General features: G+C 35.9%; 2 protein-coding genes across 2 annotated transcripts; one reads left to right on the top strand and one right to left on the bottom strand.

Moving 5' to 3' along the window:
• Positions 1-368: 368 nt before the first annotated feature.
• LOC148549818 (uncharacterized) lies at positions 369-1,641 on the bottom strand. The gene is made up of 3 exons (XM_088495796.1): positions 1,530-1,641; positions 925-1,205; positions 369-581 (listed from the first exon to the last, which is right to left on the bottom strand). Exons 1-3 carry the CDS (start codon positions 1,639-1,641, stop codon positions 369-371), a joined length of 606 nt encoding a protein of 201 aa, XP_088351922.1.
• Positions 1,642-23,436: 21,795 nt separating this feature from the next.
• On the top strand, positions 23,437-25,436 carry LOC107611599 (uncharacterized). Its single transcript, XM_016313509.1, has 5 exons — positions 23,437-23,654; positions 23,804-23,995; positions 24,535-24,814; positions 24,902-25,118; positions 25,243-25,436. Exons 1-5 carry the CDS (start codon positions 23,437-23,439, stop codon positions 25,434-25,436), a joined length of 1,101 nt encoding a protein of 366 aa, XP_016168995.1.
• Positions 25,437-26,694: the final 1,258 nt, after the last annotated feature.

Genomic DNA, 26,694 nt, shown 5'->3' with positions numbered 1-26,694 from the left:
TGTTTCTTGAAAAGAGATTAACTCTAATTCTAACTATGCAATATAGCTCTGACAAATCCAACTTTCTAATTATGTCCCAGTGACCAAAAGGTTTTCTCTAGTTGAGGATTTGTAGAGAACTTGAGTGCAATAGAAATAATTTCATCATATGTGAAGCCAAGCTTGCTAAGCATGTCACCAACCTTTTTTTCTTCATGAGTGTTTATCATAGCCTGAGCAAATGCATCCAAACACTTTTTCTATTGATCAAACAGATATTTTAGGGTCTCAGTTAGCTCCTTCATCATGTTGGTGTCCTTTGTCACCTTAGATGAGTGTGGCTTCTTTCCTTGTTTCCTCTCAGAAGATGAAGCCACAAAATTAGATTGTTAGGGAAGAGATTCACTGAAATCATGATTTGAGTTAAACATAAAAAATTCTTCGTCATCCATTTCTTCATCTCCATCTTTTTGTACTTCTTTTTCAACGTCATTGCCACTTACAGCATCCAATCCACTTGCTCTTTTTTTACAAAATATTTTCTCCAAACACGGATAAAGAGGAAAGGACTTCCCTGGAGTATACAACCTTTGTCCTTGTTTCTAGGGAAAGGAATTACAATAATATCATAGAAGGATAGAAATAGATGTTGAACAGAAATCATGATTTGAGTTAAACATAAAAAATTCTTCGTCATCCATTTCTTTATCTCCATCTTTTTGTACTTCTTTTTCAACATCATTGCCACTTACAGCATCCACTCCACTTGCTCTTTTTTTACAAAATATTTTTTCCAAACACGGATAAAGAGGAAAGGACTTCCCTGGAGTATACAACCTTTGTCCTTGTTTCTAGGGAAAGAAATTACAATAATATCATAGAAGGATAGAAATAGATGTTGAACAGAATATAAATAATTCAGTAAAGTCAAACTAGTAAACCAACCTTCAAATATGTAGCTAGGATCTCCTTATTGTCCATAACCATACATTGCTTCACATCATCCCATCCAAAACTGCTACAGTCTGCCATGTCAACTGCAAATTGATACTTCTGTTTTAGCCTTTTAACTTTTTTCTTGCAATGACTTATTTGAAAGCTACCACCTAAAAATTTCTCATTCATTTTTGTAGCAAGCTTCTCAACAGATCCAGGTCTAAATTGACCCGCATAAGCTCTTCTTCCTTCAATGACAAGCTCCTCATAAAATCGACAAATGCCTTCGTCTTTTCGTTAGTCCAGACATGTCTGTCCATTTTTTTCCTATAATCTAGATTAACTCAATCAAAATTCAAATAAACATCGCATATACATGATGTCATCATTGTAATAACTTATAAAATAGAATACATTTAATAAAGTGCTACATGTAATTCATATAATTAAAGTTTTACAATTAGGTCTTACAACAACGTCCAACCAAACAAATTGAAAGATTCTAATAAAACACACATACAACAAATAAATTAACTAATTGATTTGGCAATTCATCCACTCATTGTACATTTCGTTTGCTAAATTGACTCGCCAAGCAGTCCATTCATTGCTACCTTCTACACTCTCAATCATGTCATCATCGCCATCTTTGTTACCACCATGCTCCTTTCCAATAAGCACTTGTTCCTCCTCAAGTAGTGTGTCCTCTTCAGGGTCGAAGTTCATATTAAACCGAATAAAGTTTGCAGCAGACAACAAGCAATAATTATTTTATTTTGTATCTTAATTTTGTAGAAACAAAGACTCCTCAAAATTGCCCATCTCTTCTTCAGTAAACCAAAACAACACTCAATAATGTTCCTAACCGAAGAGTTCTTGTTAAAATATTATCGAAAATTCCTATGAGCATTTCTACCATGAGCCTATTCTTGTATGTGGTATCGAGTATGCTTATATGGTGCTAGAAATTTCTTGCAATTAGTATGACCCGCATCCACTAAATAATAATTTCCTATAAATTGAAAGAGATACATTTTGAGGACTAAGGTATTTGTATGAACTAAAAACATTGAAATGTTTTTGTTACCTAAACATTAAGAAGTACATACCACTTGGTATCTTGAGGTTATTACGACATGAAATGACATCTCTAAGGATTGTTGAATCAGAATTGGATCCTTCCCATCCACTAAGTACGTACACGAAATTCATATCTCGATTGCATACGCCTAGGACATTAGTTGATATTTTACTCTTTCTTGTTTGGTATCTTGATTTACCTTTTTCAGGGACAATCACATCTATATATGTTCTATCTAATGCTCCTAGACAATCCTAAACTAAAGAATTTGAAGTATCAAGACTAATTCTATACAAAATTATAGATTATACAAAACCACTACCTCAATTATTCACTTTATTTACCTTGAATCATTTTCATCTGGGATCTATGCAGCCATCTGGAACAGGAACAACTTTTGCAAACAATAGACTTAGGACACGTATGACCGAGGATAACACCTTATTGAAATACCTACTTATTGTTTTTCTTGACCTATAAAATTTAACATGAATCTTGGATTTTTTTATGATGAGCTAGTATTATTAAAAACATAATCACTTGCTCATGTATACTTACACGACATTCATCTCTTAATCCACCTTGAACTTTTAGTAACTCACACATCTTCCTAATGCATCTACGCTCATCCTTAATTCCCAAATACAATTTCTATCGCCCCTCCTATTATGCGGTTTAATATATTCTGTCTTAAGGGATTAGTATTAATTTCTCTATTCCTAATCAACAAATGTCCTCTTCTCCTATTTCTCAAATACAAAAATGCAAACATCAAAACTAATATTGTAACTGCTTCAACCTCAGCCTGAATCATAAAATTAAAAAAAATCGTATAAATTGCTTAGAGCGGTCCAATGGTTACATTCTTCCCTAATCAGCACATAAAAAACAACTTATATAATTAACACATACTAAAAATTATCAGCAACAATAAGAACAGCAGCAATAAGAGCAACAACAACATAACTCACTAATAATTTTAATTTTTAGTTCAAACTAATAACAAGAGACAAATTCAATACAATTTTTCCATTCATTCTTTCATTATAAACAAAATACATCAACATATTAAAATTCAAAACAATTTTTTCATTCATTCATTCACACTATCATTGTAAACATTTAAGATTCTGTGAAAGAAAAGAATGTAGATCTTCTTCTTATATGATTTTCAGATCGAAAAATCATAAAAAAATAAAAATGAAGACAAAGTAGAACAAAATTCTTTTGAATAGAAAAATAAAAACAAAAATAAGAAGCAATAAGGGGAGAGGCATAGTAATACCTGGTTACGTGACTGATAAAGAGAAGAACAGGCTTCCAAAAATTATAACAAGAACAAGCAGTAATTTCCTGTTGAAATATTGTTATTAAATACAGCACACAAAAAACCAATGAAAAATCAAAAAAAGAAAAGAAGATACAAAATAAAAAAAGAGAAGAAGATAAAAAAACAAGAAAAGAATCAAAAAAAGAAAAGAAGATACAGAATCTGAAAGAGAAAAGAAGATACAAAATCAGAAAAAAGAAGAAGAAGAAGAAAGAGAGATAGTAACAGAGAGCAAGAAGAAGATATTACTGCGAAAAAAGTGAAAGAAGAGGAAGAACAGAACGAAGTAGAAGACGACAACAGAAAGAGCAAGAAGAAGACGAAGAATAGAAAGAGAGAGCAAAAGAAGAAGAGAGTACCTAGAAATGACGGTGCAAAAAATTTTAGGTTAGGGTTTTTCACAAGATAATAAAAAGGAGTAATAGTAGAATAATGAAAAATATCTATGGAAAAAAGAGGAAAATTTCATTAAAAATCCCATGTCCACCTTCCTAATTCCGTGTCCATCAGTGTCCTTCATTTAAAAGTGGACACAAAAATGAAAAAAAGTGTTCCGGAGACACTGTGTCTAGTATTCATGTCTCTCTGTCCAAACACGTTTTATATATGTATTGTCCATGTCTCTATATCCTGTCCACAAAAACAAACACAGCCTACGAGAACTTCAAAAAAAGATTGACAAGACAGAACATTGCAACCCTTCTCTTCTTATTAAATAAGTCAATCACACCCTATTTGCTAGCAACATGCTTCATTTTACTTTCTACTTCATCAATTAATTTAAATAAATTAAATTTAAAGACATAAAACTCCTAAAATATCTATAATTAACATTAACATTAACATTAACATAATCTTACTAAGTTCACCGAACAACATTCAATCGTAGTCGAAACCAAAGCTCTTCCCGAAACATAATCGTCCTAACCCACATAACAATAGTCCACTTGAACATTAACAACACTAAAGCCAAACATAAACATGACTAAATACTAAAGATAAACACATTAAAGCACAAAAGTAACCCATAAATCAAATAGAGAAACCAACACACAAAATAAACGTACAAATCAACTATCAAACAGCTCGTTAAACATGTCTAGCTTGGACCTAAGCTTCTGATTCTCCTATTCTAGATCCCGTAATAGTTCTGTAGTTGTAATCATAGATGTTCTTCCCAATAATGGTTAACACCTTCTCTAACATCTTAAACGCTGCATCCTGTCTCGCATTGCCTTCATCCATTGAGAACCCACCATCTATGACTCAATTAATGGCGTGCTGCTGGCATTCTAGTGTTACTTAGTAGCCATGCAACTGCTCCCCACTGTCTGAATAAAACTCCCAGCTGCTAAACACAGGATAATTAAACTTTAGCTGGCAGCACACATGGATGAGGTACACTTCCATGTCTTAAACCACAACAAATTCATTTCCCATTGTTTCGGGAACAAGATCCAAACTTGCAGCATCATCAGCATAACAAAAAGCCACAAAATATTTTCAGATGCTAACCCAACTAAATAACAAAAGTGTAACATGCCATAACACACAAACAACACACAAATCAACACTTACCATTGGCCAACAATTTTCGTGAACAACGAATGGTTGAGGCTTGTGATGACTTTCCCACCGTCGGGCCTACTTGCATGGCATTGAACTATGTCGACAAAGCTAATGGTTGTTGTGGCAGTGCTGGGGGAAGATTCTCTGCAAGCAAAAGTTCCAAAGGCAGAGGCGACAATATCGGTAAATCAGCCATTGCAAACCACAATTGGGCCACTCTAAAGATGCAAAAACCCTTGAACTCTGCGTCCTTGAAGCCATGCACTTCATTCTTACAGTCGCCCCATGAATAGTAGATGTTGAGGACTCGTCCCCTGCACACCATGTAGAAGCAATACGATCCAATATCCATTCGTTCTCCTTTTCACAAAGATTGTTTGTCGGGACAAGTCCCTCTCTCAAAAGATGTCTCTTTATGTAAAACCCGGTTAATTAATGACTAATTAACCCATAAATTAGAATATATTCTAGAAAGCCAAAAATGTAATTTTTATGGCTTAATATGATAGAGGAGATTAAAACGAGAATTTTGATACTAATTTTATAGAAATCGGCCCAAGATTGGACCGAACAGACCAAACCGGGCCAACCGGACCCATATTGGGCCCTTGGCCCAACCAAACTAAACCTAAAACCCTCATTTCAACACTCTCTCTCCTCTCTAAACCCTCAAGGACGCTGAAATTGAGAATGGGAGGGGAAGAACACTCTCTCAAAGTTCTACCTCTCATTTGATCTCCAAACCACCATAACTTTTGATCCAGAGCTCCGATTGCCGAACCGTTCGTGGCCACGCGTTCACCGTGAAGAGCTCTAAAAAACCACTACTTTACTCTTGAAGTATGCCACGAAATTAGTCCAGTTTTCTCAGCCTTAAATTCGAATTTATTGGAAAAAAGTGTTGAGATTTTGGGCTCTTTGATGTTATAGGACCCAACTAGCTTGAAGGAGAAGAGTAATCTTGTCTCCTTGATCCTTGGGTGTGGTAAGATTCTCAACCCTAGTGAAATTGTTGGTTTATGATGTTTGGGTATTGAGTTGTTGTGTTTGAATATGATGATTGTAGCTTAGGTAGTGTGTATGTGAATATTGAAGCTTGGTTGAGATTTTGGGAAGCTTGAAAAAGGGCTTTGGTATGCTAAAAATCTGTTCTTAGAGGTGTTGAGAGCTTGTGGAAAAGCGATTTGGAAGTGCTCCCGGTTGAGCGGGGAAATCGGCTAAGGTATGGTCTCGATTTCTTGTATCTAAAATATAATGTGGTGTGAAAACTTAGGCTAGAGGTCCTAAGATAGGAATTGAATTGTTGATGTTATTGAATGGTCAAGATATATTGTGTGGTCATATATGTGAATATGAATATTGATGTTTTGATGGTATGATGCATGAGAATTATGCATGTTTTGATATATACTTGATGATTGGTTGAGGTTGAATTGTGAGTAAAACCAAGTTGATGGTGGGGGTGATATTGATTGTATGTAATGATGGTTGATTAGATATGGTGTTGTTGGAAATTGGGATGGGGAAGAGTATATGACATGATAATGTGTTTGATATTGATCTATTTGAGTGAGATGGATTAAAATGGTGGGATGGTAATTTTGTGAACTTGATAAGAATGTCAATGTATGAGTTAAAGAGGCTTGAGTTGATTTTTGGTATGTTTTCCTTGATTTTAAAAAGGGTTGGAATTGGTTTGTTTTGAAAATGGTACTTTGTAGTTTTGAATGAAAATATGGTTTTTGGGCATACTTTGACGGAGCGTAACTTGGAATCCGGATCCTCGATTTGTGCCAAATTTGTTTAGAAATGAAATTGGATCCGGGGTGGTTATGACGTTCGAAGAACGAGTGAAAAATGATTTAAAATGGAGAAGTTATACCTGTCGGAAGATTGGGATTTGAAACTTTGGTAGAATGCACTCCCACGCGTATGCGTGGCCGACGCGCACGCGTCGTTTTCAAATATTCACTACCCACACGTGCGCATGGCCAACGCGTACGCGTCGATGTGCTAAATCAGTTGCCCAGCCAAAATTCCCGAGAGTTGTGCCTGAGTTGTGCTGGTTTTGTGCCTGGGGCACAAAACGCACCCACGCGTACGCGTGGCTGACGCATAGGCATCACTTGGCTTTTCTCCCATCAACGTGTGCGCGTGGGCGACGCGCACGCGTGACCCTGTTTTCATTCTAAAGTTGATTTTTGAGTTTTCAAAGCCAAATTTCATACTTCTAAGCCTCCGATCTCATCCCTTATGTCTTAAATTATTATGATATGCCTAGCAATGGGAATGAGCTAGGGAATGTGGTAACTTGTGGATGAAGTAAGGGGAGATTTAATGATGAACGATGATCAAGGATCATTGTATGAGATACAGAGGATGAATGTGGAAGTGCTTGATATGTCATGAGCCGAAGGGCTGTAATTGTTAACGAATTGGCTGGTTATGGATTGTATTATGAGCCGAATGGCTGAGATATTGCCGAGTTATGGCTGAGCCATTATTGAATTATGGCTGAGTATAATTGCATATATGCGTATTGAATGAAATGTGAATGTTGCACTTCCACTATCTAAGATACGAGTTTCCCTGGGAGAAAGCAGTGGCTAGCCACCATGTGCTCCAGGTGGAGACTCGATACTCTGCTGACCCTATGTCGTAAGTGTGGCCGGACACTGTGAAAGTTTCGGATGAGCTCGCCCTCGTGAATATACACCATTGAGGGTGTTGGATATGAATTATGACTTATGTTGTGAATAACTCGAGTTGGAGATTCACGACAGAGGGACAGTCCAATGGTTAGCTACCAGGACTTGTCGGGTTGGCTATATAACTGACAAATGATATCATCAGTCATTAGGACAGGAATACATCATATGCATATTATGTGAATTGTTTGGAATTGCCTAATTGAATGCATATTACTTGCTAATTGTCTAAATGCCATATCTGTTTTCTATTTGTATATCTCCATGTCTGATATAATTGTGTTTGCCATATTATATTACTGTTGGTGGTTGGGAGGTCTGAAGGATTTGGAAAGGGAAGTATTAGTTAGACTGAAGATCTTTAGTCAGTTGCCATTTATGATTTAGTCTATTTATAAGCTTTGAATTATCTGTTGGAAGTTCTAGGATTGCCTTCGGCTTTCCCAGGACATTACATGTTAGATATGTGGGCACTGTTACCATACTGAGAACCTCTGGTTCTCACCCATGCGGATTTTGTGGTTTTCAGATGCAGGACGTGAGGCTTCTCGCTGAGGCATGCTGGAGACTTTTGGATTAGCGAAGATCCTTGATTCTCGGGACTTTACTTTGGTTTTGTGTTTTCACTTAGATACTTTTATCTCCACTAAATAATGTATATGTATATATATACTGTTTTGACTCCTCTTAGAGGTTGTTTTGGAGAATAGGTTATTTTTCGCCCTTTGGGTTTCCTTTGGGTTTCTTGCTTTAACTATATTTGTATATACTTCTATGCTCGGACCGGCTTTCTTCGCAACCAGATCTTGAGTTTTGGATATTTGTCTTTTTGGCACTCTTTATGTATATTTTCGCGTTGGTTTACCCTTTATGTGTTCATTACGTTATCGATCGGAGTGTTGCGCTTTTCAATTTAACGGTTTTGTTTTATCCCTTTTTTTCAAAGGCTCCTAGTTACAAACATCTTTCACAATACTATATGTACTAAATTTTATTTTTAGAGGTCGTAATACCTCGCCACCTCTGTCTTATGACTTAAGGAGAAGGCTCTGCGTGGTAGGGTATTATACTTTCTCTATGCACAAGCCACACAAGCCAAGCTATATATATCCCGCTCAATGAAACCATAAAATAAGGGTTTTCTATTCAACAAATTAAGACAATATATTATATTATATTTGTTAAAATTGGAAACATCTTTCCTTGTTTTTTATTATTAAAACAAAATTATAATATTAGTACATTATAATATTAAAAAATTATTATTTATTATTATTAATGAAAATTATAACATTAAACATGACCCTAATCTTTTAAACATCAAATATAATATCATCGTCATCATCATCATTATTATTAGCTACAAAACCATAATATTAAATATCAAAGAATAATTTAATTATTATTATTTGCAAAAAACTATTTTGTTCTTATTAACATCAGCAATAACGGCTAATGCTATAGTAAGGAAAGCTATATTCTTTTTCACATGAAGAATGTGCATGGACCAATGAAAAAATGACGCCTGATAATGATATCTTTATACGCACTGGCAAAGTCTAGCATGTGTCAGACATTTGGTTTGTGATGCTGTTTTATGGTTAAGGAGGGTGAGTATTAGTTATTCACTAATTGTGTTGATTTAGGTTATTGGGATTTTTTTGTTTCAACCATGATTTTTGTTAGTTTGAGGGGGGACTTTTGTAACCTTCTGTGTGTTTAGTTATAGTATTGCTTTTTATCAAATAAAAATTGGGTTTGGGTTGATAATGTGTGGATGGAAAATGGATTGGTTTGTGCATGTTGTTTGACCAAAAATTATAGTTGTTGGTATAAATTGTTAAGTTCTATTCATTGAGTACTCACTAGTGTAGGCTCTGAGGAGATTTCATATGGTGTAGTCAAAATTATGTAGAGTTAAATAGTATTTTAATAATGAAAATTTGGAATTTTTTTAAACTTAGTGTATAAAGTTTGTGGTTTATGATTGATGGTTATGAGTTTAGATATTAAGAATTAGTAGATAGGGTTTGTGTTGAGGGTCTACATTTAAGGTTTAATGGTTTTGGGGTTAAGGTATGATTTTGATGTGTATAATTTATGATTTAGGGTTTAGGATTAGGGGATAAAGGTAAGATGTTAGGGTTTAGGATTTAGAGTTTGTAATAATAATTTACATGTTTATATGAATACACATAGTTAACAACCTAGTATTGAATTGTCTGAATATAAAAAAATAAAAATAATAAAACAAAAAATTATTATTTAATATTACAAATTTAAAAAATATATGTTTGGAATCAAATTTTTGTATGGATATTAAATACTTAAATGTTAAAAATGACGTAAAATAATGGGTAAAAATGAGGTGCGAAGACATTCTTTTAGGGAAAGAGGGGTAATAAATTTCGTTTTGTTTTTTTTTTTGGCCCACTTCATAAATCTTATTAGTGTTATAATCAACATGAATCACATTAATTTTAGGGTAAAGTACTAAATTGGTCCCCTACGTTTGGGGTGAATTTTCTATTTTAGTCCCAATGTTTAGAGTGTCCTATTTACGTCTAAAATAGTTTTAATTAGCATCAATCAAGTCCTACTGTTAAGTGGGAGTGAAATTGTTAACGCCATGTTTGACGTGGCAAACTGAAGGGGTAGGGGTTAATAGACGTGTGATGATTTCTGCGTTAAGATAGAATGCATACTTACTCTGAGACTGACTCTTCTTCTTGTGAAGCACGACACGAAAAAAAAAACCCTCAAACCCTATTGATCGTCACTCACAGTTGTGATTTGAAGCTAGAGAGGTGACATTGTCATTCAGTAACATTCAAATTCTACCAAAGCAGTTAGTTTGAAACCCTTCGTATCCGGAAGAAAATCGTGTCAGGTATTCCTTTATCAAATCTCCTCAACCCATTTGGTTTTCATGTTAATGCATGTTGATATGTGATGATGTTGTGTGTGTGATTGTATTATTTTATAGTTCAATATTTGTTTCTTGTTTTGTTTTGAAAGTTTTTATTTTGCCCTAGTGATTGAATTTATGCCTTTCGATTATTGTTGATCAATGTGAGAATTTTATTTAGTATGTTATGTTTGTCTGACAGGTTATTGGGATAATGAGTTATTTTAGTGTCAAGATACACCATGGGAGAAAGTTTGGCTTTAATGGTGAACCTTTACACTATGTGGTGGGTGAGACTTCGATACTGGACTACTGTGATGAAGATAGGTGGAGTAGGTTCGAGGCTACTAAGATAGCAGTAGAATAGGGATATTTGGCAGAGAACATCACTGCAATGTGGTATAAGTCTCCAAAAGAGAAAATAGAAGAAGAACTGGGGATGCTTCTGACAGACAAGGATGCAATGGAGATGGCCAGAATTGGATTGGGGGACAACATGGTGGCACTTTTTATTGTTCACAAAGATGGTGTTACTGCTAGGAAAGGCTGTATAATTGAGGAAGTTCAAGAGATAGATGATGGTGAGGCTGGTGCACCCATTGTAAAGACTATTGGGCCTGGTCCAATTGTACTGCATAAGGCCCAATCATTTGAACAGGCCAAGGTGGGTAAGAAGCCCAAGGTTGTGACAAAAGCCCAAACTTCTATGTTGGAGAAGGATTCTATATTTGTAGAGAGGTTAGATTCTTCAGGTGATGATGAATCTGAGAATTATGACTACCAGCCAGAGAATGATGATTCCACTGATGAAGCAGATAGTGATGAACAGTGGAGTGAAAATAGCTCTGAAGATAGTGCAATAGAAGTAGCTTTTGATGACAGTGATGATGATTGGAATGGTGATGAGGGTTTGTATGATTTTGATATCACAACTATAAAGGATTCCCAAAAGATGAAATAGAGTGTTCCAGCTAAGAGAGTGCAAGGAGATTTCAGTGCTAGTATTACTAAGGGAAAGGAGAAAGTGGTGGCTGTTAGACTAAGGGATGAAGATGATGGATATGAGAGTGAGGAATTATGGGATGTCCCTGTAAATGATAATGAAGGAGATCCCTTGTTGAGGAAGTACCCTATGCACAAGAATTTGAAGAACATGAAGGAGTATAAATGGGGGGTTGGGATAATGTATGTAGATAGGAATTGATGAACTGAAGATTGATGGTTTAGAATTTACAATAAATCCTCGTTGCAAGTATAGTTTCTAAACCAAGCAATCATCCTTTCATACAAAAGTTTGGTTGTCACAAGTAACAAAACCCAAATAAATTTATAACCGAAGTATTCAAACATCGGGTTGTCTTCTCAAGGAGTTGCAGGGCAAAATGATTTATTATTGGTTATAGAAAAAGTATATTTTTGGATTTTTTTAATGTATAAGATAAAAAGCAAGAATAGTAAATGGCAAGAAAGTAAATTGTAAGGAATTAATTTAAATAAATAATAAAACTCTTGGCAAGGTATAAGAACTAGACGTCCTATCCTAGTTGTCCTTATCAGGTGTGAAGGGAATTGGATTCTGCTCCCACTTTTAATTTAACCTTTGCTAAACAGAGAAAAGTCAAGTGGACAAATTAATTTGATCCTCAGGTCCTAGTCAACTTCTATGGAAAGACTAGAGTTATCGGAGTGCAAATTAATCAGCAAAGAATTCCAATTTCATTCAACAGCTGAGTTTGATAACTCAAGTGTTGCTAAGTACTTAACCAAAGCCAAGAGGGGAAAATAAATCTAATTTGAATTGAAATCATTTGTAACATAAATAAAGCAAATCAATCTTAATTCTGAAATACCTCAAAATATATTAAGTAAGAAAATCATAACATGAATGGTTCATAAGCCAAATCTGAAAGATAAATATCTAATTAAGTAATCAAGTAAATAAAATTAGAAAGTAAATTAAAGGAATATTAAACCTGTGACTGAAGAGAAATAATCCTAAACTTGAAAGAAATCATAATCCTAAATCCTAAGAGAGAGAGGAGAGAACCTCTCTCTCTCTAAAACTACATCTAAAACCTAAAATTATGAATGTTGTTCTACGTATATCCCTTGATTCCTCTATTCTCTGGCTTATAATCTGTATGGCTTGGATTTGGGCCGAAAAAGGGTCCAGAAATCGCTGGGGCGTTTTTTGCAGATTCCTGTACGTGGCGTCAGTCACGCGTTCGCGTGAGTCACGCGTTCGCGTCATCTGGGAGTTTTCCTTGTCACGTGTACGCGTCGGTCACGCGTACGCGTCAATTGCGTTCTGCTCAGGGCGCGCGTCCGCGTCATCCACGCGTTCGCATCGCTGCATTTTCGCGCTAGGCACGCGTTCGCGTCGTCCATGCGTTCGCGTCGCTGCCTTTTCTTCAAAACTCCATTTTTGTGCTTTTCCTTCCATTTTTGTATGTTTCCTTTTTTTTCCTTTAAGTCATTCCTACCCTATGAGATCTGAAAATACTTAACACACAAATCACGGCATCGAATGATAGTAAAGGGTAATTAAAAATTAATATTTTTAAAGCATAGGAAACCTGTTTTTCACATATATCATAATATAAGGAAGGGAAAGTAAAACCATGCAATTTACATGAATAAGTGGGTGAAGAATTGATTGAAACACTCAATTTGAGCACAAAATACATCATAAAATATGGGTTCATCAACCTTCCCACACTTAAACAATAGCATGTCCTCATGCTAAATCCAAGAGAAAGGGTAAAGTTAGAATGGTGGAATCTCATGCAATGCAATCTATTCTAAATGCAATCTACCTACATGAATCATGCAATTTTTAATTATCATCCACCTATATATATAGAGCTTACATGTGGTTAATTTATTTCATATTTTCAAAGAATTATATATGTACAGCCAAACCTAGATCATGTTAAAGCACTGTCAAAATTGAGTTGGGTTAAAATATTTCATAATCTTGCAAGACAATTAAATATTTAAACAGAGATATATAGTGATGAGCTATTGAACCCTCACTGGATTTGTGTTTACTCTCTAGTCACTCAGTGTTTGGGGTTAATCACTCTATTCTTTTCTATTCTTGCTTTCTAAAGCTTTGTTCTTCATCTAACCAATCAACATATATTGAATATAGACATACAAAGATCATGAGGTCTTTTAAAGGTTGTAATGGGGCCAAGGTAAAGGTAGGGGTATATATATAAGGCTAAGTGAGCTATAAGTTGAATCCTTAATTAGTCTAAGGCCTCACATAACATATACATATTCTATATAATTTATAACCTCCTTAGGGTTCCCAATTTTTTTCTCTTTCTTAATACATACTCATGTACCGATTTCATATTTTGATTCTTATCTTATGTGCATTGATTTCTAAACATTGGGATCGTGAACGGAGGGAGAAGAAGTTGATTCCGTTACAGCCACTCCCGGAGGAGAAATCAGCCGCGCCACCGTGCCTATGGTGCCGGGAAACACCATTACCATGGCCGAGGTCCACCGCCGGTAAGAGTTTTGAGTTTTGTTATTGTTCTTTTGATTCCGGGAATATTATTGACACTGCGTGGTTGTACAACTGCTATTATCAAAGATTCGGGCCGCTGCCGTCACCCGTGGTAGTTACCGGAGCTGCTGTCGCTCTGTTGTCTCATTCCTCTTTAGCCGTAGTGAGTCATTCTAGCCTTGAAACCCTTATCGCTAGTATTAGGCTATAAATTATTGAGAATTTCGCGATGTTCATATCACAAGGTCGAATTTTGGAAATTATATAATTAAAATAAAAGCCAATGCAGTGTCATCTTGCTTCGTTTCTCGCGGGGAGACTATTTGGTTCTGTTCCTTTTTTACCGCAATACTTTACTGTCAATTATGTTGTAATTTCGTTTAATATCTATTTTGCGTTAATTCCAATTTTTTGTCAGATAAATTGTCGTTGCTGTGAACCTTGATTATCGCTGTTGATATTCCCTGGGAATCAATGAGGTTGCTGCCACGAGTTAAGAATAGAAAGAGGACTCTTAACGCATTAACCTATACGGGGTTCAACTTTGAGGTAGGGGTTTGTTTTAATAAGAAAATGTTTTGGGGTTTTGAATACCTGATGAGTTTAGTAGATTAATGCAAATAGATTAATGCCTGTGATGTGAATGATTTTTCTGTTGAGATTGATATGTTGTGTTGTTACCGAATTGGTTGATTTCTGGATTTTTGGATGAAATGAGTTGAATCTTTAGATTTTGGTTTTCTTTGATTTAAAATGATAATGATTGGTCTTAAATGACGAATTTGAAAACATTGACTTGAAACGTTGGTTTCTGTTGAGTTGAAGTTGATAAGAGGGGACCCGTGATGGGTGGCACACTCCAGTTTTTAGGGGAGGTGCTGCCGAAATTTTTCTAAAGAATTTGGAGTTGATTATTCCTGAATTTTTGGTAAAATTGATTGACTACACTGATTTTGGAATTTTGATAGAAATTTATAATAAATGGTTTTGAATAATGGATTTGGAATTGTTAAATTGAAAGGCTGGTTTTGGTTGTGTTGGGGATTGAAAAGACAGGACCCATGATGCGTGGCAGACTCCAGTTTTTAGGAGAGGTGCTGCCGAAATTTTTCTAAGGATTTGGAGTTGATTAGGTTAAGATTTCGAATATGGATGTTCTGAGGGATTTCAAAGAAAATCGAATTTCTATGATTTGATTGATTTATGATTTTAACTTATTCGATTTTTCATAATACCGAAAAGAGATTTTTGTTAACTAGTCAGAGACTTTAAAACAGTAATTTAAATATAAATTTAAGGGTTTGGGAATAGGAGTGTGAGTTTGAAGGATATGCTTGAGACTAAGAGTGATTGTGAGGATGAATAGTAATTAAATATGATGATGAAGGATGACGATAGGCGAGTTTAATAATATTGAGATTGAGAATGAGATTGAATATGAGATTGAATACGAGATTGAGAATGAGGTTGATTATGATTTTGAAATGATAATGAATATGAATTTGATTGTGATATGCCTCCGGGTAAGACGTAGTGGTGTCATCCACCTGCTCCGGGTAAGAGGCAAGGACACCGGGTAAGATGCAGTGGTGTTATCCACTTGCTCCGGGTATGAATTGTGAATGAATTGATGTATGGAAATGAATTGTAATGATAATGAAAATGTGTTTTTAAATGTGAATCCGGGTAAGATGCAGTGGTGTTATCCACTTGCTCCGAGTCGAGAACTGTAACACCGCCTGGGTAAGAGGCAGTGGTGAGGTTGTCCCCTGCTCCGGGTACGCGGGTAAGATGCAAGGGTTGCGGCGTTGTCCCACTTGCTCCGTGTTTGGTGTTTCGTCCACGGTTAGCTACCAGGACTTGTCAGGTTGGCTTTATAACTGACAGATGAGACTCATCAGCCATAGGGCAGGCATGCATCATTTGCATTTGTGTGTATTGTTTGGGTGTGAATCTTATTTGTGGGTTTGCCTAATTGAGTAATTGCATCTATCTGCTAATTGACCTAATTGCTCTATCTGTACTCTCTAATTGTGTATGCCTTGCTTTGTCTTGTCTGTGTTTGACAACTGAGAGGTCCCTCATGCTGGTGGTGGTGACACTGAGGGTTGTACTTGATATTGATAATCAGATGTTTGCTGAAAATTGAGTTTAATACTGAATTGCTGAGTGATATGCTGATAGACTGTGGTAATGGAAAGAGATAGGCTGAACAGAGTGTTGGATGAAAGCTTGAGAATGTATGTTGTAACTATACCCGGTTTCAGATTTGAGTGGAGTAGGTTATTGAGTAGGAAGCCCTTTTGATACGCTTATGGTTCTTTTCAATTTTAAACTATTCATCGTACTATTTTGTAAACTAAAGAAGTTTCTTTACGGCTTTTCAAAGTAATACTTTCCATAAGGCATTTTTTTTAAAAGGTTATTTCAAAGATGAACTACTTTTAAAATGAACCTAATTCTATTTGCAAGTATTTCTTTGCTCTGATGGTATTCCCGTCCCTACTTAGAACGTGTGGTTTGTTCTCACCCTAATATCTTCCACCCTTTCAGTAACACAGGTTCGAAGAATCAACTTGAAGCTACGGGCGATTATTAACTTTACTTATGGGCTAAATTACTTTCATAGAGTTTCCTCGCTTGTTGTTTAAAATTTGTATTTTATACAGAGGGATAGGTGCTGTATCTGAGTTTTGTTTTGATTTACTTGTATAAGGCTTATTATTATTATTAATTACGTGATTAGTATTTCTTGGTGATGTGTGATGTATGATTTTAATGAGTTGTAAACAAATTTTTTTGACTTTTTATTAAAGATCGAAACGCGGTATCGAACTAAAGGCTCAATATTAAATATTAATTGAGGAAAACAGGTTAGTAACGCCTTACTCTTGGTACGGTCATGACGTATTGGAAGTTGGGTCGTTACACGTAATAAAAATGGTTTTGCAGCAGTTTTTAGCTGCTGCCGTAGGGGGTTCGAGAAAGGTATATCAATTTTGTGGCGGTTACAAACCGCCGCTAAATGCCAGGGAAAAGAACAATATGGCTATTTTGCGGCAGTTAGAAATCGCTGCCAAATTCAGGATTCCCATTAAAATTTTACCTTTTTTATATTATTTTGCCTCTTTTAAAATAGTCTGTTTATTCAACTTTAATTTATTAGTAACTAATTAATTTAAAGAACTTCCAACCAAATAAAACAACTAAATAACATAACAAACCAAATTATATATATGCAAACATAACATATATAATGAGATTGTCATAAGTGCATCATTCAATATAAAGTAAAATTCAATAATTTGAAGAAAATAAACATAAAGCACTAAACCAACCAAATTCAGTAGTATCTAATAACATTGATTGAAAGTCATTATTTTTGTTGTGAGTCATGGTTGCCAGATGAAGATGGCCTTGCGCGCGACGAGGTCGGTGTATTGCCCAAATAATCCAGCTCTGTAGCAACGTCAGCCGGCAAATTGCCTCCTTGCTGTTGGATTAGATATCCCAAAACCTTCTTTATCGACTGTCTCTTCACCTGCTCTTCTTCTATCTTAGCCATTAATTCTACAATCCTCCTCTCATACTCTTCATTTGGCTCACCTAAGGCACGAACTCGTCCTGGGTGCTCCTTTCCAAGAACTTGTGCTAGCGAATCATTTTGTGAAAGGTGCTTAGAGAATTATTCCCGCCTCTCAACGTTCGTAATTGCTTCCTACAAATATACAAGAAACTGAAAAGGCATGAGTTAAAATTAGCTTGATATATACAATAAGCTAAGTTTAAAATTTTTAGACATTACTTACACTAACAACACGCGCATCGGGATGGATATACGAGCCATTTTTTTCTTATGAGTGATGATAAACAACTCTCCTCTACCAACGGGCCTTCCATGGTCTTTCTCCTATATCATTGATGTCGATACAATTATGTAAATAACAACACCATAATCAGGAAGATTAATCAAAATCTTAATGCAAATAATTACTTATCACCACTTTGTCCTTTTTTTTCTTGCCAATGTTTTGGAGCCCCCAGTATGTGTCTAAAGCTGCTTACTCCGATTTAAAGTGTTTTGTTTACATTTTTTCTATGAACAAATAAAAGAACAAATATAAATGAGAATAAGATGTTGAATATAAAATGTAAGGATTATAATATGTATACACATGTATGTTTTTGTGGAAATAATAAAAAATACCAAGGCTTACCTTTGTTTCTTCTTTCTGGCGATATTCAAGGAACCATTTCCAGTGATTTTCTTCTATTCCTGATGGGCGATGCTTAAGATTTTCCTCAAGAGTCCTTGTTTCTTTGTAAAACTTATGATACAAGTTGTGTCTTGTATCCTTCCAATTCTTTCCTATCCTTTGCATAATCTCCTGCTTTATTTTTCCTCCGGCATCGTCCTCATAGTGAAAGACACGCTGCAATTAGTTGCCATTATCATTAACCAAAACTAATTAACAAGCATAAGACTGGTAATTTGAAGAGTATCCATAACCAAAACAGGTTACTTTAAATTGAAAAAGTATAACACTCAAATCCAGTACAAGAAGTCACAGTTACGTATGATATATGAATGCTGACATAAAAATGTGAAAAACGAAATATGGAAACATAACCAGTAATATAATTTACCCATGCAAAAGTTCTCAAAAGTTCTTACCCAAAAAAAATTAAATACTAAATTTGCTTACTATGTTGAATCTAAAAGATGTACCTTAATCATGTCGTATGCATGTTCCTTCTTAGCTTTATTTACGTGCTTCCAACTCTCTTCATATATGGGAAAGTGTGAATAGTCAGCTCCCAAACTCCTTAAGAAACCACTTAATAATCCAGCTACCTGACCAATTGGTTGCAACACTTTGTTAAATGGGAATATTATCTTTGTATTGGAAGGAAGTGCTATAGCCTCCTTCACGCTCAGCTTAGACACTTTTCTCATGCCGTCCTCTAAAAAGTGTATAGAAAAAAATTACTATCTAGTCATTGCACAAAAGGGAAATAGAAGTAAAGGACTTTCAAAATAACTATTTACAAAAATAGGAGGAAAAAAATTTACCGATGACAATAACTTCCCAGTAATCAGTATCTTTACGTTTCTCGTTGTTGTTATGATCTTCGGCTTCTTGGGTAGCAAACAAGTCATCAATGTGGTCATCAAAGGATGGAACTTCATCCGCCTCGGGGTCGTAATCCTCATCCTCTAGTTGATGATCAGCCACTTCATCGTGATGACGAGTCTCTGTGCGTTCTGTGGGAGTTTAAGGGTCATCAGCTGTACTTGACGGTGCAAGCCTTTTATCATTGTGCGGTACACGAAATGGTTCATTGATACGGGATATTGGAGCTCTATTAGCTGAGGAAAAAAATGGAGGAGCTCTATAATGTGGTTGCTCACGTGATATCTGAGCTCCTCTAGTCATGGATCCAACCTTAAGACAATATGAAATCATTTAGAATTATATTGAACAAAAAGTATTAAATTATGATTATTAATTGAATTCATAAACTGGTAAGTTTCCACGAAAAGTTACAAAACGGAAAAATGATACAATTGAAGGCTACATAATTTTCACATAAGGTTACGTAAAGAAATGTTAACCACGAACACTTACCGTAGTCTCCTCAGTGTCGGCATTAGTTCCAACATCTTTTGGGGGTTCCCGTATAATGTTGTACCATGGTTTCCTAGGCATTCTTACAAACCTTGACAGAAAATAATATTACTAGACAAATGACAAGTACAACTTAAAAAACCCTTAAAGCAAATAGAGAATACAAACTATACAGCAATATTAGGAAAAAAAAAGAATATCTATATGGGACACTATAAGGCACATTACATGATAGATCATGATAAATAGAATATTAGAATTTTTTTTTTAAATTGTCCAAGTTTCATACTAAACGAAAAAATAAGCAGGTACAGAAGTGGATGATGAACTGTGTACCATGTCATGCAGTCATATCTAATGTACATTACACGACCTTATCACAATGTGAAGGCATTTTTAAACATTAATTAACATCACTAAATAAAGATACCAAAAGAAACTAGTTTTGATTATTGGACTTTAAGACATGGTCTAATCCATGTACCGAACAAACTCTAATTGATAAAAATATAAAGCTCTAGTTCACCAATACTACATTGATATTGTCATTTGTAATGCCGACACTATTTCCAGGTTAAGCCATTGATAAACTTCTAGAATTTGGAGGCCTTGTTAAAGAGGGATCGTTCGAATTTTAGGAGCCGAGGCAGTTCATCGCATTCAAGGTCAAGCCGGATATGAACAAGAAAGGTGCTGTGATGCACATTACAGTGGCTTAAAGATTAAGATAGCAAGCATATTCATTTGGCTACTTCTTTTTATGTGTTCATAGAGCTAAACTAGAGAAATTTGGATAGTATACATTACTTACTGCTGAATGATATATAAAAGATATCTAAAATAAAATAAGGTAGAGAGAAGAGGAGCAAAAAAGTACCTTAACTTTGGAGATTGAATTCCAATTCCAATATATGGTTAGTCTCAGCTTCCGATTGATGGATGTGAACAAGTTGTAAGAAGTGGTGTGACGAAGCCCAAATGCACGGGTTTGGATTTTTACACTAAAAGTAGAATTTGTCCATTGCAAGTATAGTCTAAACCCAACAATTAAACATCAATCAAATAATAAATTCAATACAAAATAACTGAGAGTAATTCAACCTCGGGTCATCTTCCCTAGGAGTTGCAATGAAATGTACAATTATTGGCTATGAGAGAAAGCATGGGGGATTGGGAATGAAAGCAAGAAAGCAAGAAATGTAAATAGTAAGGAATTGAAACAAGCATGCAAGGAAGTAAAGGAAAGCAAGTAAAGGCAATGCAAGGAATGTAAATGGCAACTCTTGGCAAGAATTGGGGAATTTAGGATTCCTATCCTAGTTGTGGACCACAAACGTGGCAATTGTGTGGAAGCAATCCAAATAAGTCAATCCTCCTTGAGAATTAGTCAAAAGTGTAATTGATCTCAATCCATAAGTCCTAGTCAACTCACTAATTACTTAGTGAAAGACTAGCGTCAATGGAAACCAAACCAATTAACTATTCTCACATAATGCGGAATGGACATCCACAACTCAATTCCAGCCAAATACCCAATTTCTCAACCAAGAGTGTGAAAACTAAACATGCAAGGAATTAAACATCAAAGCAACAAACATGCAAGGAATTAAAAGTCAAAGCAATAAAAGTCAAAGCAATAAAATGCAAGGAAAGGAAACTTAAGGTGCAAGAAAACCTCTTGACAAGCAATTGAGAGCTAAGGTTACCTATCCTAGCCATTGACCACAAACATATGATGATTATGAAGAGTTAATCCTACTTAGTCAACCTTACATCGAAGATAAGTCAAATAGGCATAGTTAATTTCAATCCCTAAGTCCTATGTCAACACTAAGGGGTCACATAGAGTCAAGGGAAACCAAATCAACTAACTACTCTAATATATCAAACAAGAATGGATATCAATGACTCAAGGATCACCAAAGTCATCAAATTCAAGCCAAGAGTGGAGAAAAAACTAAGTAAAAACTAAGCCAAGCATTTTATCAAACACTTGGTGTGCATGAGAATAAAATAATATTAAAATGCATTAAAAATAAAGTCTAGCTACCAAAAGCAAGAAAATCATAACAACAACTAAAGAAAGCCATAAATGAACATAAAACATAAATGCATTAAATGAAATTAAAATTGACAAAGAGTATCCATAACATGAAAAGTGACATAAAAGAGAAATTAAGAAGAAGAACTAAGAGAGGAAGGACAATAAAGTAAAGAAACATAAATGAAACTACATTAAAACATGAATTAAAGACATAAATTAAAGGAAATTAAACTAAATCTAACCTAATTCTAGAGAGAGGGGGGAGCTTCTCTCTCTAGAAACTAAGAGAAAACCATATAAAATCTAACCCTAATTGCCCCCCTTCATTCCTCTTCACGTTGGCCTCAAATAGCTTTAGAAAATGAGTTGGACTGGGTTTTGGAGGCCCAAAAATCGCCCCCAACGATTTGCATTAATGACCTCACGTGCATGCATGCGTGCGTACGCACGACCTACTATGTATACGCACGGTTGCGCAGAATTCCTATCGTGCGTACGCACGACATTTGGTGCGTACGCATCCTTGCACGAAGTCACCGTTGTGCGTACGCACGCATCACTGTGCGTACGCATCTTTGCAGCAGCTTCCAAATCTCATTTTCTTCCTGATTTCTCCCCTTTTTGATACTCTTTCTTCACTTCTTCAACCCAAACTTGCCTTGAAAACCTGAAATCACTTAACAAACACATCAAGGAACCAAATGAGATTAAAGTGAATTAAAATTGACCAAATTAAGCACAAAAGAGCATGTTTTCACTTTCAAGCACAATTTAGGGAGAAATCTCAAAAGCATGCTATTTAGATGAATAAATGTGGGTTTATGTGATGAAATCCACTCAAATCAAACCAAAATATATCATAAAATATAGACTCGTCAATTCCCCCACACTTAAACCTAGCATGTCCTCATGCTAAACACAACCAAAGGAGATGAATGAAGGGGTAAATGATTTATTCAATGCAACTACTTATATGCATGCAACTACACTAAATACTATCTATCTATATCTATACTATGATTCCTATTGAGTTTGGCAAAAAATAAACAAAAGAATCTCAATCAATCCAAAGTAGAACTTTAGGGCCAAGACAAAGCAAATATAGCAATATGATCAATGTCCAAAGATTTGATTTGAAATTTCCAAAATTAAGTTCAACAACTTGCAAGAAGATACAAGATAAGCAATGGAAACATAGAATTGAGCGATTGAACCCCTCACAGGATGTGTTTACACTCTAGTCGCTCAGTGTTTAAGGCTTAATCACTCAATCCTCCTTTAATCATGTTTCTCAAAGATTTGCAAGTCATCTAACAATCAACTAATATTTGATGAATGAATGCAAATATTATGAGGTCTTTTGAGGGTTGTAATGGGGCTAGGGTATGGGTAGGATCCAAATGGTTATTACAAAAGAAAACAATGAAATTTGTGGTTATACGCATTTTACGGTGGTTGGAAGAAAATCATCGCAAAATGTAAAATGATAATTCACCCAACGTTACATATAGCAGCAGTTCTATAAAAACTGCCACTAAATACAAGGCTGATTGCAGCCCCACTCCTAACCGCCGCGATATGTACCGCAACTATTCACCACAAAATTTCCGCCGCTATCTGCCAAAATTGTTGTAGTGATACTGCCATAAGATGAAGAGGGAGGATACATGGCAGTTGCCCAGCTGTTACAAAAAACACACATGCAGCAAGGCAACCAAAATTGGAATCATGAGTTCTCAATGGCTTAGCAAGGCATTTATGAAGAAGATTTGTGAAAACCCAAAGATCAAGTTGAAAACTTTGATGAGGAAGGCTCATAGCAAGTGGAATGTTAACCTCACAAAGACCAAAGCTGCCAAAGTGAAGCAATTAGCATTGGATGAGATTAATGGTACTTATGAAGAGCAATATAGGAGGATACATGACTATGCTGCCGAGTTACTGAGGTCAAATCCGCGTACCACTATTCGGAACAAGTTCAGAGACCTCCTGAGTTTCAATTAGAGACATCAATCCCTGGTAAGGACATGAGACCACAGTTTGAAAGGATCTATATCTGCTTGGATGCTTGCAAAAGGAGCTTCATGGTGTGCAGACCCATGATTGCTCTTGATGGATGCTTCATCAAGACTCCATATGGAGGTCAACTTCTAACAGTTATTGGATGGGATGCCAACAATCAGATTTTGCCAATTGCCTATGCTATTGTTGAAGCAGAGACAAACGACTCATGGACTTGGTTTTTGTTGAATTTATGTGATGATTTGGGTGTTGACAAAATCAGAAGGTGTACATTCATGAGCGACTAACAAAAGGTAACCCTCAAATTAAGCAGTTTTTACTTCAAATTGTGTACTTGATTCTGTTTTTACTTCAAATTGTGATGTTATTGATTTGTTTTGTTTTTAAATTCTGTTATTGACTTGTTCTGTTTTTAAATTTTGTGTCCAAGGGATTAATTCCTCCCTTTGATGAGTTGTTGCTTGGCATAGATAATAGATTTTGTGTCAGGCACTTATACAAAAGTTTTAGAAAAAGGTACCCAAGTGTTCAACTGAAAATGATTAGGTGGAAGGCTACAAAGGCAACATATGTCCAAGAGTGGGAGAGAAGGATGAAGGAGATTTAAATGGTTGATCAAGGAGCTTATAAGCATCTCATGGAGATCCCTGCTAAATATTGGAGCAAGTCTAGGTTTAATTATTTACCTAGATGTGATGCACTTGTAAATGACATGTGTGAATGTTTTAACTCTATTATCGTAGAGGCTAGAGAGAAACCCATAGTGTCTATGTTAGAAGATATTAGGGTTTATTTTATGAATAGGTGGGCTGATAATAGACAAAGTATACTGACATATGCTGGAGATATTTTGCCAAAAATAAACAAGAAAATTGAAAGAGAGTTTGATAAGGGTGGGGAGTGGATGGCCATCTATGTGGGTAGGGACAAATATGAGGTGTCCAGCAGCTACGGTAACAGGGACAAATTTGTTGTGGACTTAAAGAACCATGAGTGCTCCTGTAGAAAGTTTCAGCTAACAGGTTATCCTCGTGAGCATGCCATGAGTTGCATTAGGAAAATGTGTTTAGATGTTAAGAACTATGTGAACAAATACTAAAAGAAAGAGACCTATGTGGATTGTTATCAACATGTAATCTACCCTGTTAATGGACCAAATCTATGGGACTAGACTCAGAATGATGATGCGCTGCCACCAGTCTTTAGGAAACTAATAGGGCGCCCTAAATTAAGCAGGAACAAGGCTGGTGATGAGCCACGGAACAATGGACCACTGTCTAAATTATCCAGGGTTGGACAACAACAAAAATGCTCCTACCATTTTTCACTTGGTCACAACAAAAGAACCTGCCCTAGAAAACGTAGGTTAGAGGCCTCGGTAAAAAAAGGTAAATTTGTTTATATCAATTTAGACTATGCTTCTATGGATTGAAGATAATTTAGACTATATAATTGATTATTACCAATTTGTTTATATCTCTATTTTTTGTTACTGGTTGTAAAATAATGCAGCTCAACAGGGCAAGAAGAGTGCTGGCACAACTAGTACCAGAAACCCCATCAAGATTGTAGCAAAGGCAACAACAAAAGCAACAACAAAAACTCAGCCAAAAAGGAAGAGCAATAAAAGAGACTGCAGAGAGGAGACTTACTTGATAGTTTACGCATCCCCAAAATCTTCTTACAGGGTTCTCTGCTATAGATGATATCCACAACACTGGTCTCTCCCCACAAAAGCACGTCCTCCTTCTCCCACGAGTCTTGCTGTCGTTACGCGAACTTTGAGAAGACGATTGAGGAGCCATTCTCAGAAGACAAAGAACAACAATGTTGGGGGATTAGGGTTTACTTATTGGACCCTAATTTTCTTTTTAAATCTTGCTTCCAACGGTTAACTTAAGAGTCTGTACTAGGTTTGCCACATTGGACACGCCATTAACAATTTCACTCCTAGATAACAACAGAACTTGATTGATAGGGGTGGCAAAACAGGTCGAACCCGCCGGGTCAAACTGCCAAAAAAGGCGGGTCGGGACGAGATTTTGAACCCGCCAAATTTTAAAATCCGCCTAAATCGCACCACCAAAACCGTAGGCCAAGGCGGGGTGGGGCAGGCTGGCCCGGCGGACTGCCATCTTGTTTTTTAAGGGTATTTTTGTAAATTTATAAATGGTATAAATAGTTACTTGAATAGAAAATTAGGTTTACCTTCCCACAAACAGCAGCCATCCCTAACCCTTCCCTGACCCTGAGACCCTGACCCTCAGCTTCAGCCTTCAGCAGCTCATCGTCGTCGGTTTCCCCGTCGCTGGTCGCTGTCTCATCTTGTCAGTCCTCACCAAATCGAAATCCCAGCGGCGCTGTCTCGTCTTGCCTCTACTCTGCCCTTTGCTCCTCTCTCATCCTTTGCCTCTCGGGCCTCGGCGGTTCTGTATCCCACAGATTCCTGGTGGCACTCCTCTCTCCTCCTCTGCATCTCGGCGGCTGTGATTCAGTAAGTGAAGATTTTTATTCTCTTTTTTTTATAAGTAAGGAACTGTGATTACAGTTTACCTATAATTTGTTTTTGTTATGGCTCTATCATATATTCATATGTTTGTGGTTGTGGACAACTTCTTTCATGCTTTTGAAATTTTTCGTGGAGTCTATTTCCATACATATATGAGTTATATCAACGTCATAGTGCATCTACCTAAGTTCGTCACACTGAAACAGATTAAAAATCTACCATCATATGGAATTGAGATGATAAATTTTTAATAAGAGTAGTTGATTAAAATTTAAGTTAACTGTTGATAATTTCATGATTAAAATGATAGTCATAGTCACTAATTAAGAATTTCGGTAAGACAATGCCACTAATTAACATGTTCGGCTTGAAATTCTAAATTAGTTTCAATTGTAGGTCTTGATGCATAAATTGGAATAAGACATAGATAACTCTCTTTTCCCTATTTTTAAAAC

Source organism: Arachis ipaensis, chromosome B8 (assembly GCF_059453495.1).
Source record: "Arachis ipaensis isolate K30076 ecotype BB chromosome B8, ASM5945349v1, whole genome shotgun sequence".
In the NCBI taxonomy this organism is placed as follows: Eukaryota; Viridiplantae; Streptophyta; class Magnoliopsida; order Fabales; family Fabaceae; genus Arachis; species Arachis ipaensis.
Note: the sequence above shows the minus strand (reverse complement) of the source record. Positions and strands in the feature narration are given on the sequence as shown.

What these genes read in the sequence shown, in the direction of transcription:
- LOC148549818 (XM_088495796.1), bottom strand. Translation starts at nt 1,641, where the DNA reads ATGAACTTCGACCCTGAAGAGGACACACTACTTGAGGAGGAACAAGTG. An exon ending in CATGATTGAGAGTGTAGAAG is followed by an intron (nt 1,206 to 1,529) that starts GTAGCAATGAAT and finishes ACTAACGAAAAG; the next exon opens with ACGAAGGCATTTGTCGATTT. An exon ending in TCCTAGCTACATATTTGAAG is followed by an intron (nt 582 to 924) that starts GTTGGTTTACTA and finishes TCCTTTCCCTAG; the next exon opens with AAACAAGGACAAAGGTTGTA.
- LOC107611599 (XM_016313509.1), top strand. Translation starts at nt 23,437, where the DNA reads ATGAGTTCTCAATGGCTTAGCAAGGCATTTATGAAGAAGATTTGTGAA. An exon ending in TATGCTGCCGAGTTACTGAG is followed by an intron (nt 23,655 to 23,803) that starts GTCAAATCCGCG and finishes CATGGTGTGCAG; the next exon opens with ACCCATGATTGCTCTTGATG. An exon ending in AGAGGCCTCGGTAAAAAAAG is followed by an intron (nt 25,119 to 25,242) that starts GTAAATTTGTTT and finishes AAAATAATGCAG; the next exon opens with CTCAACAGGGCAAGAAGAGT.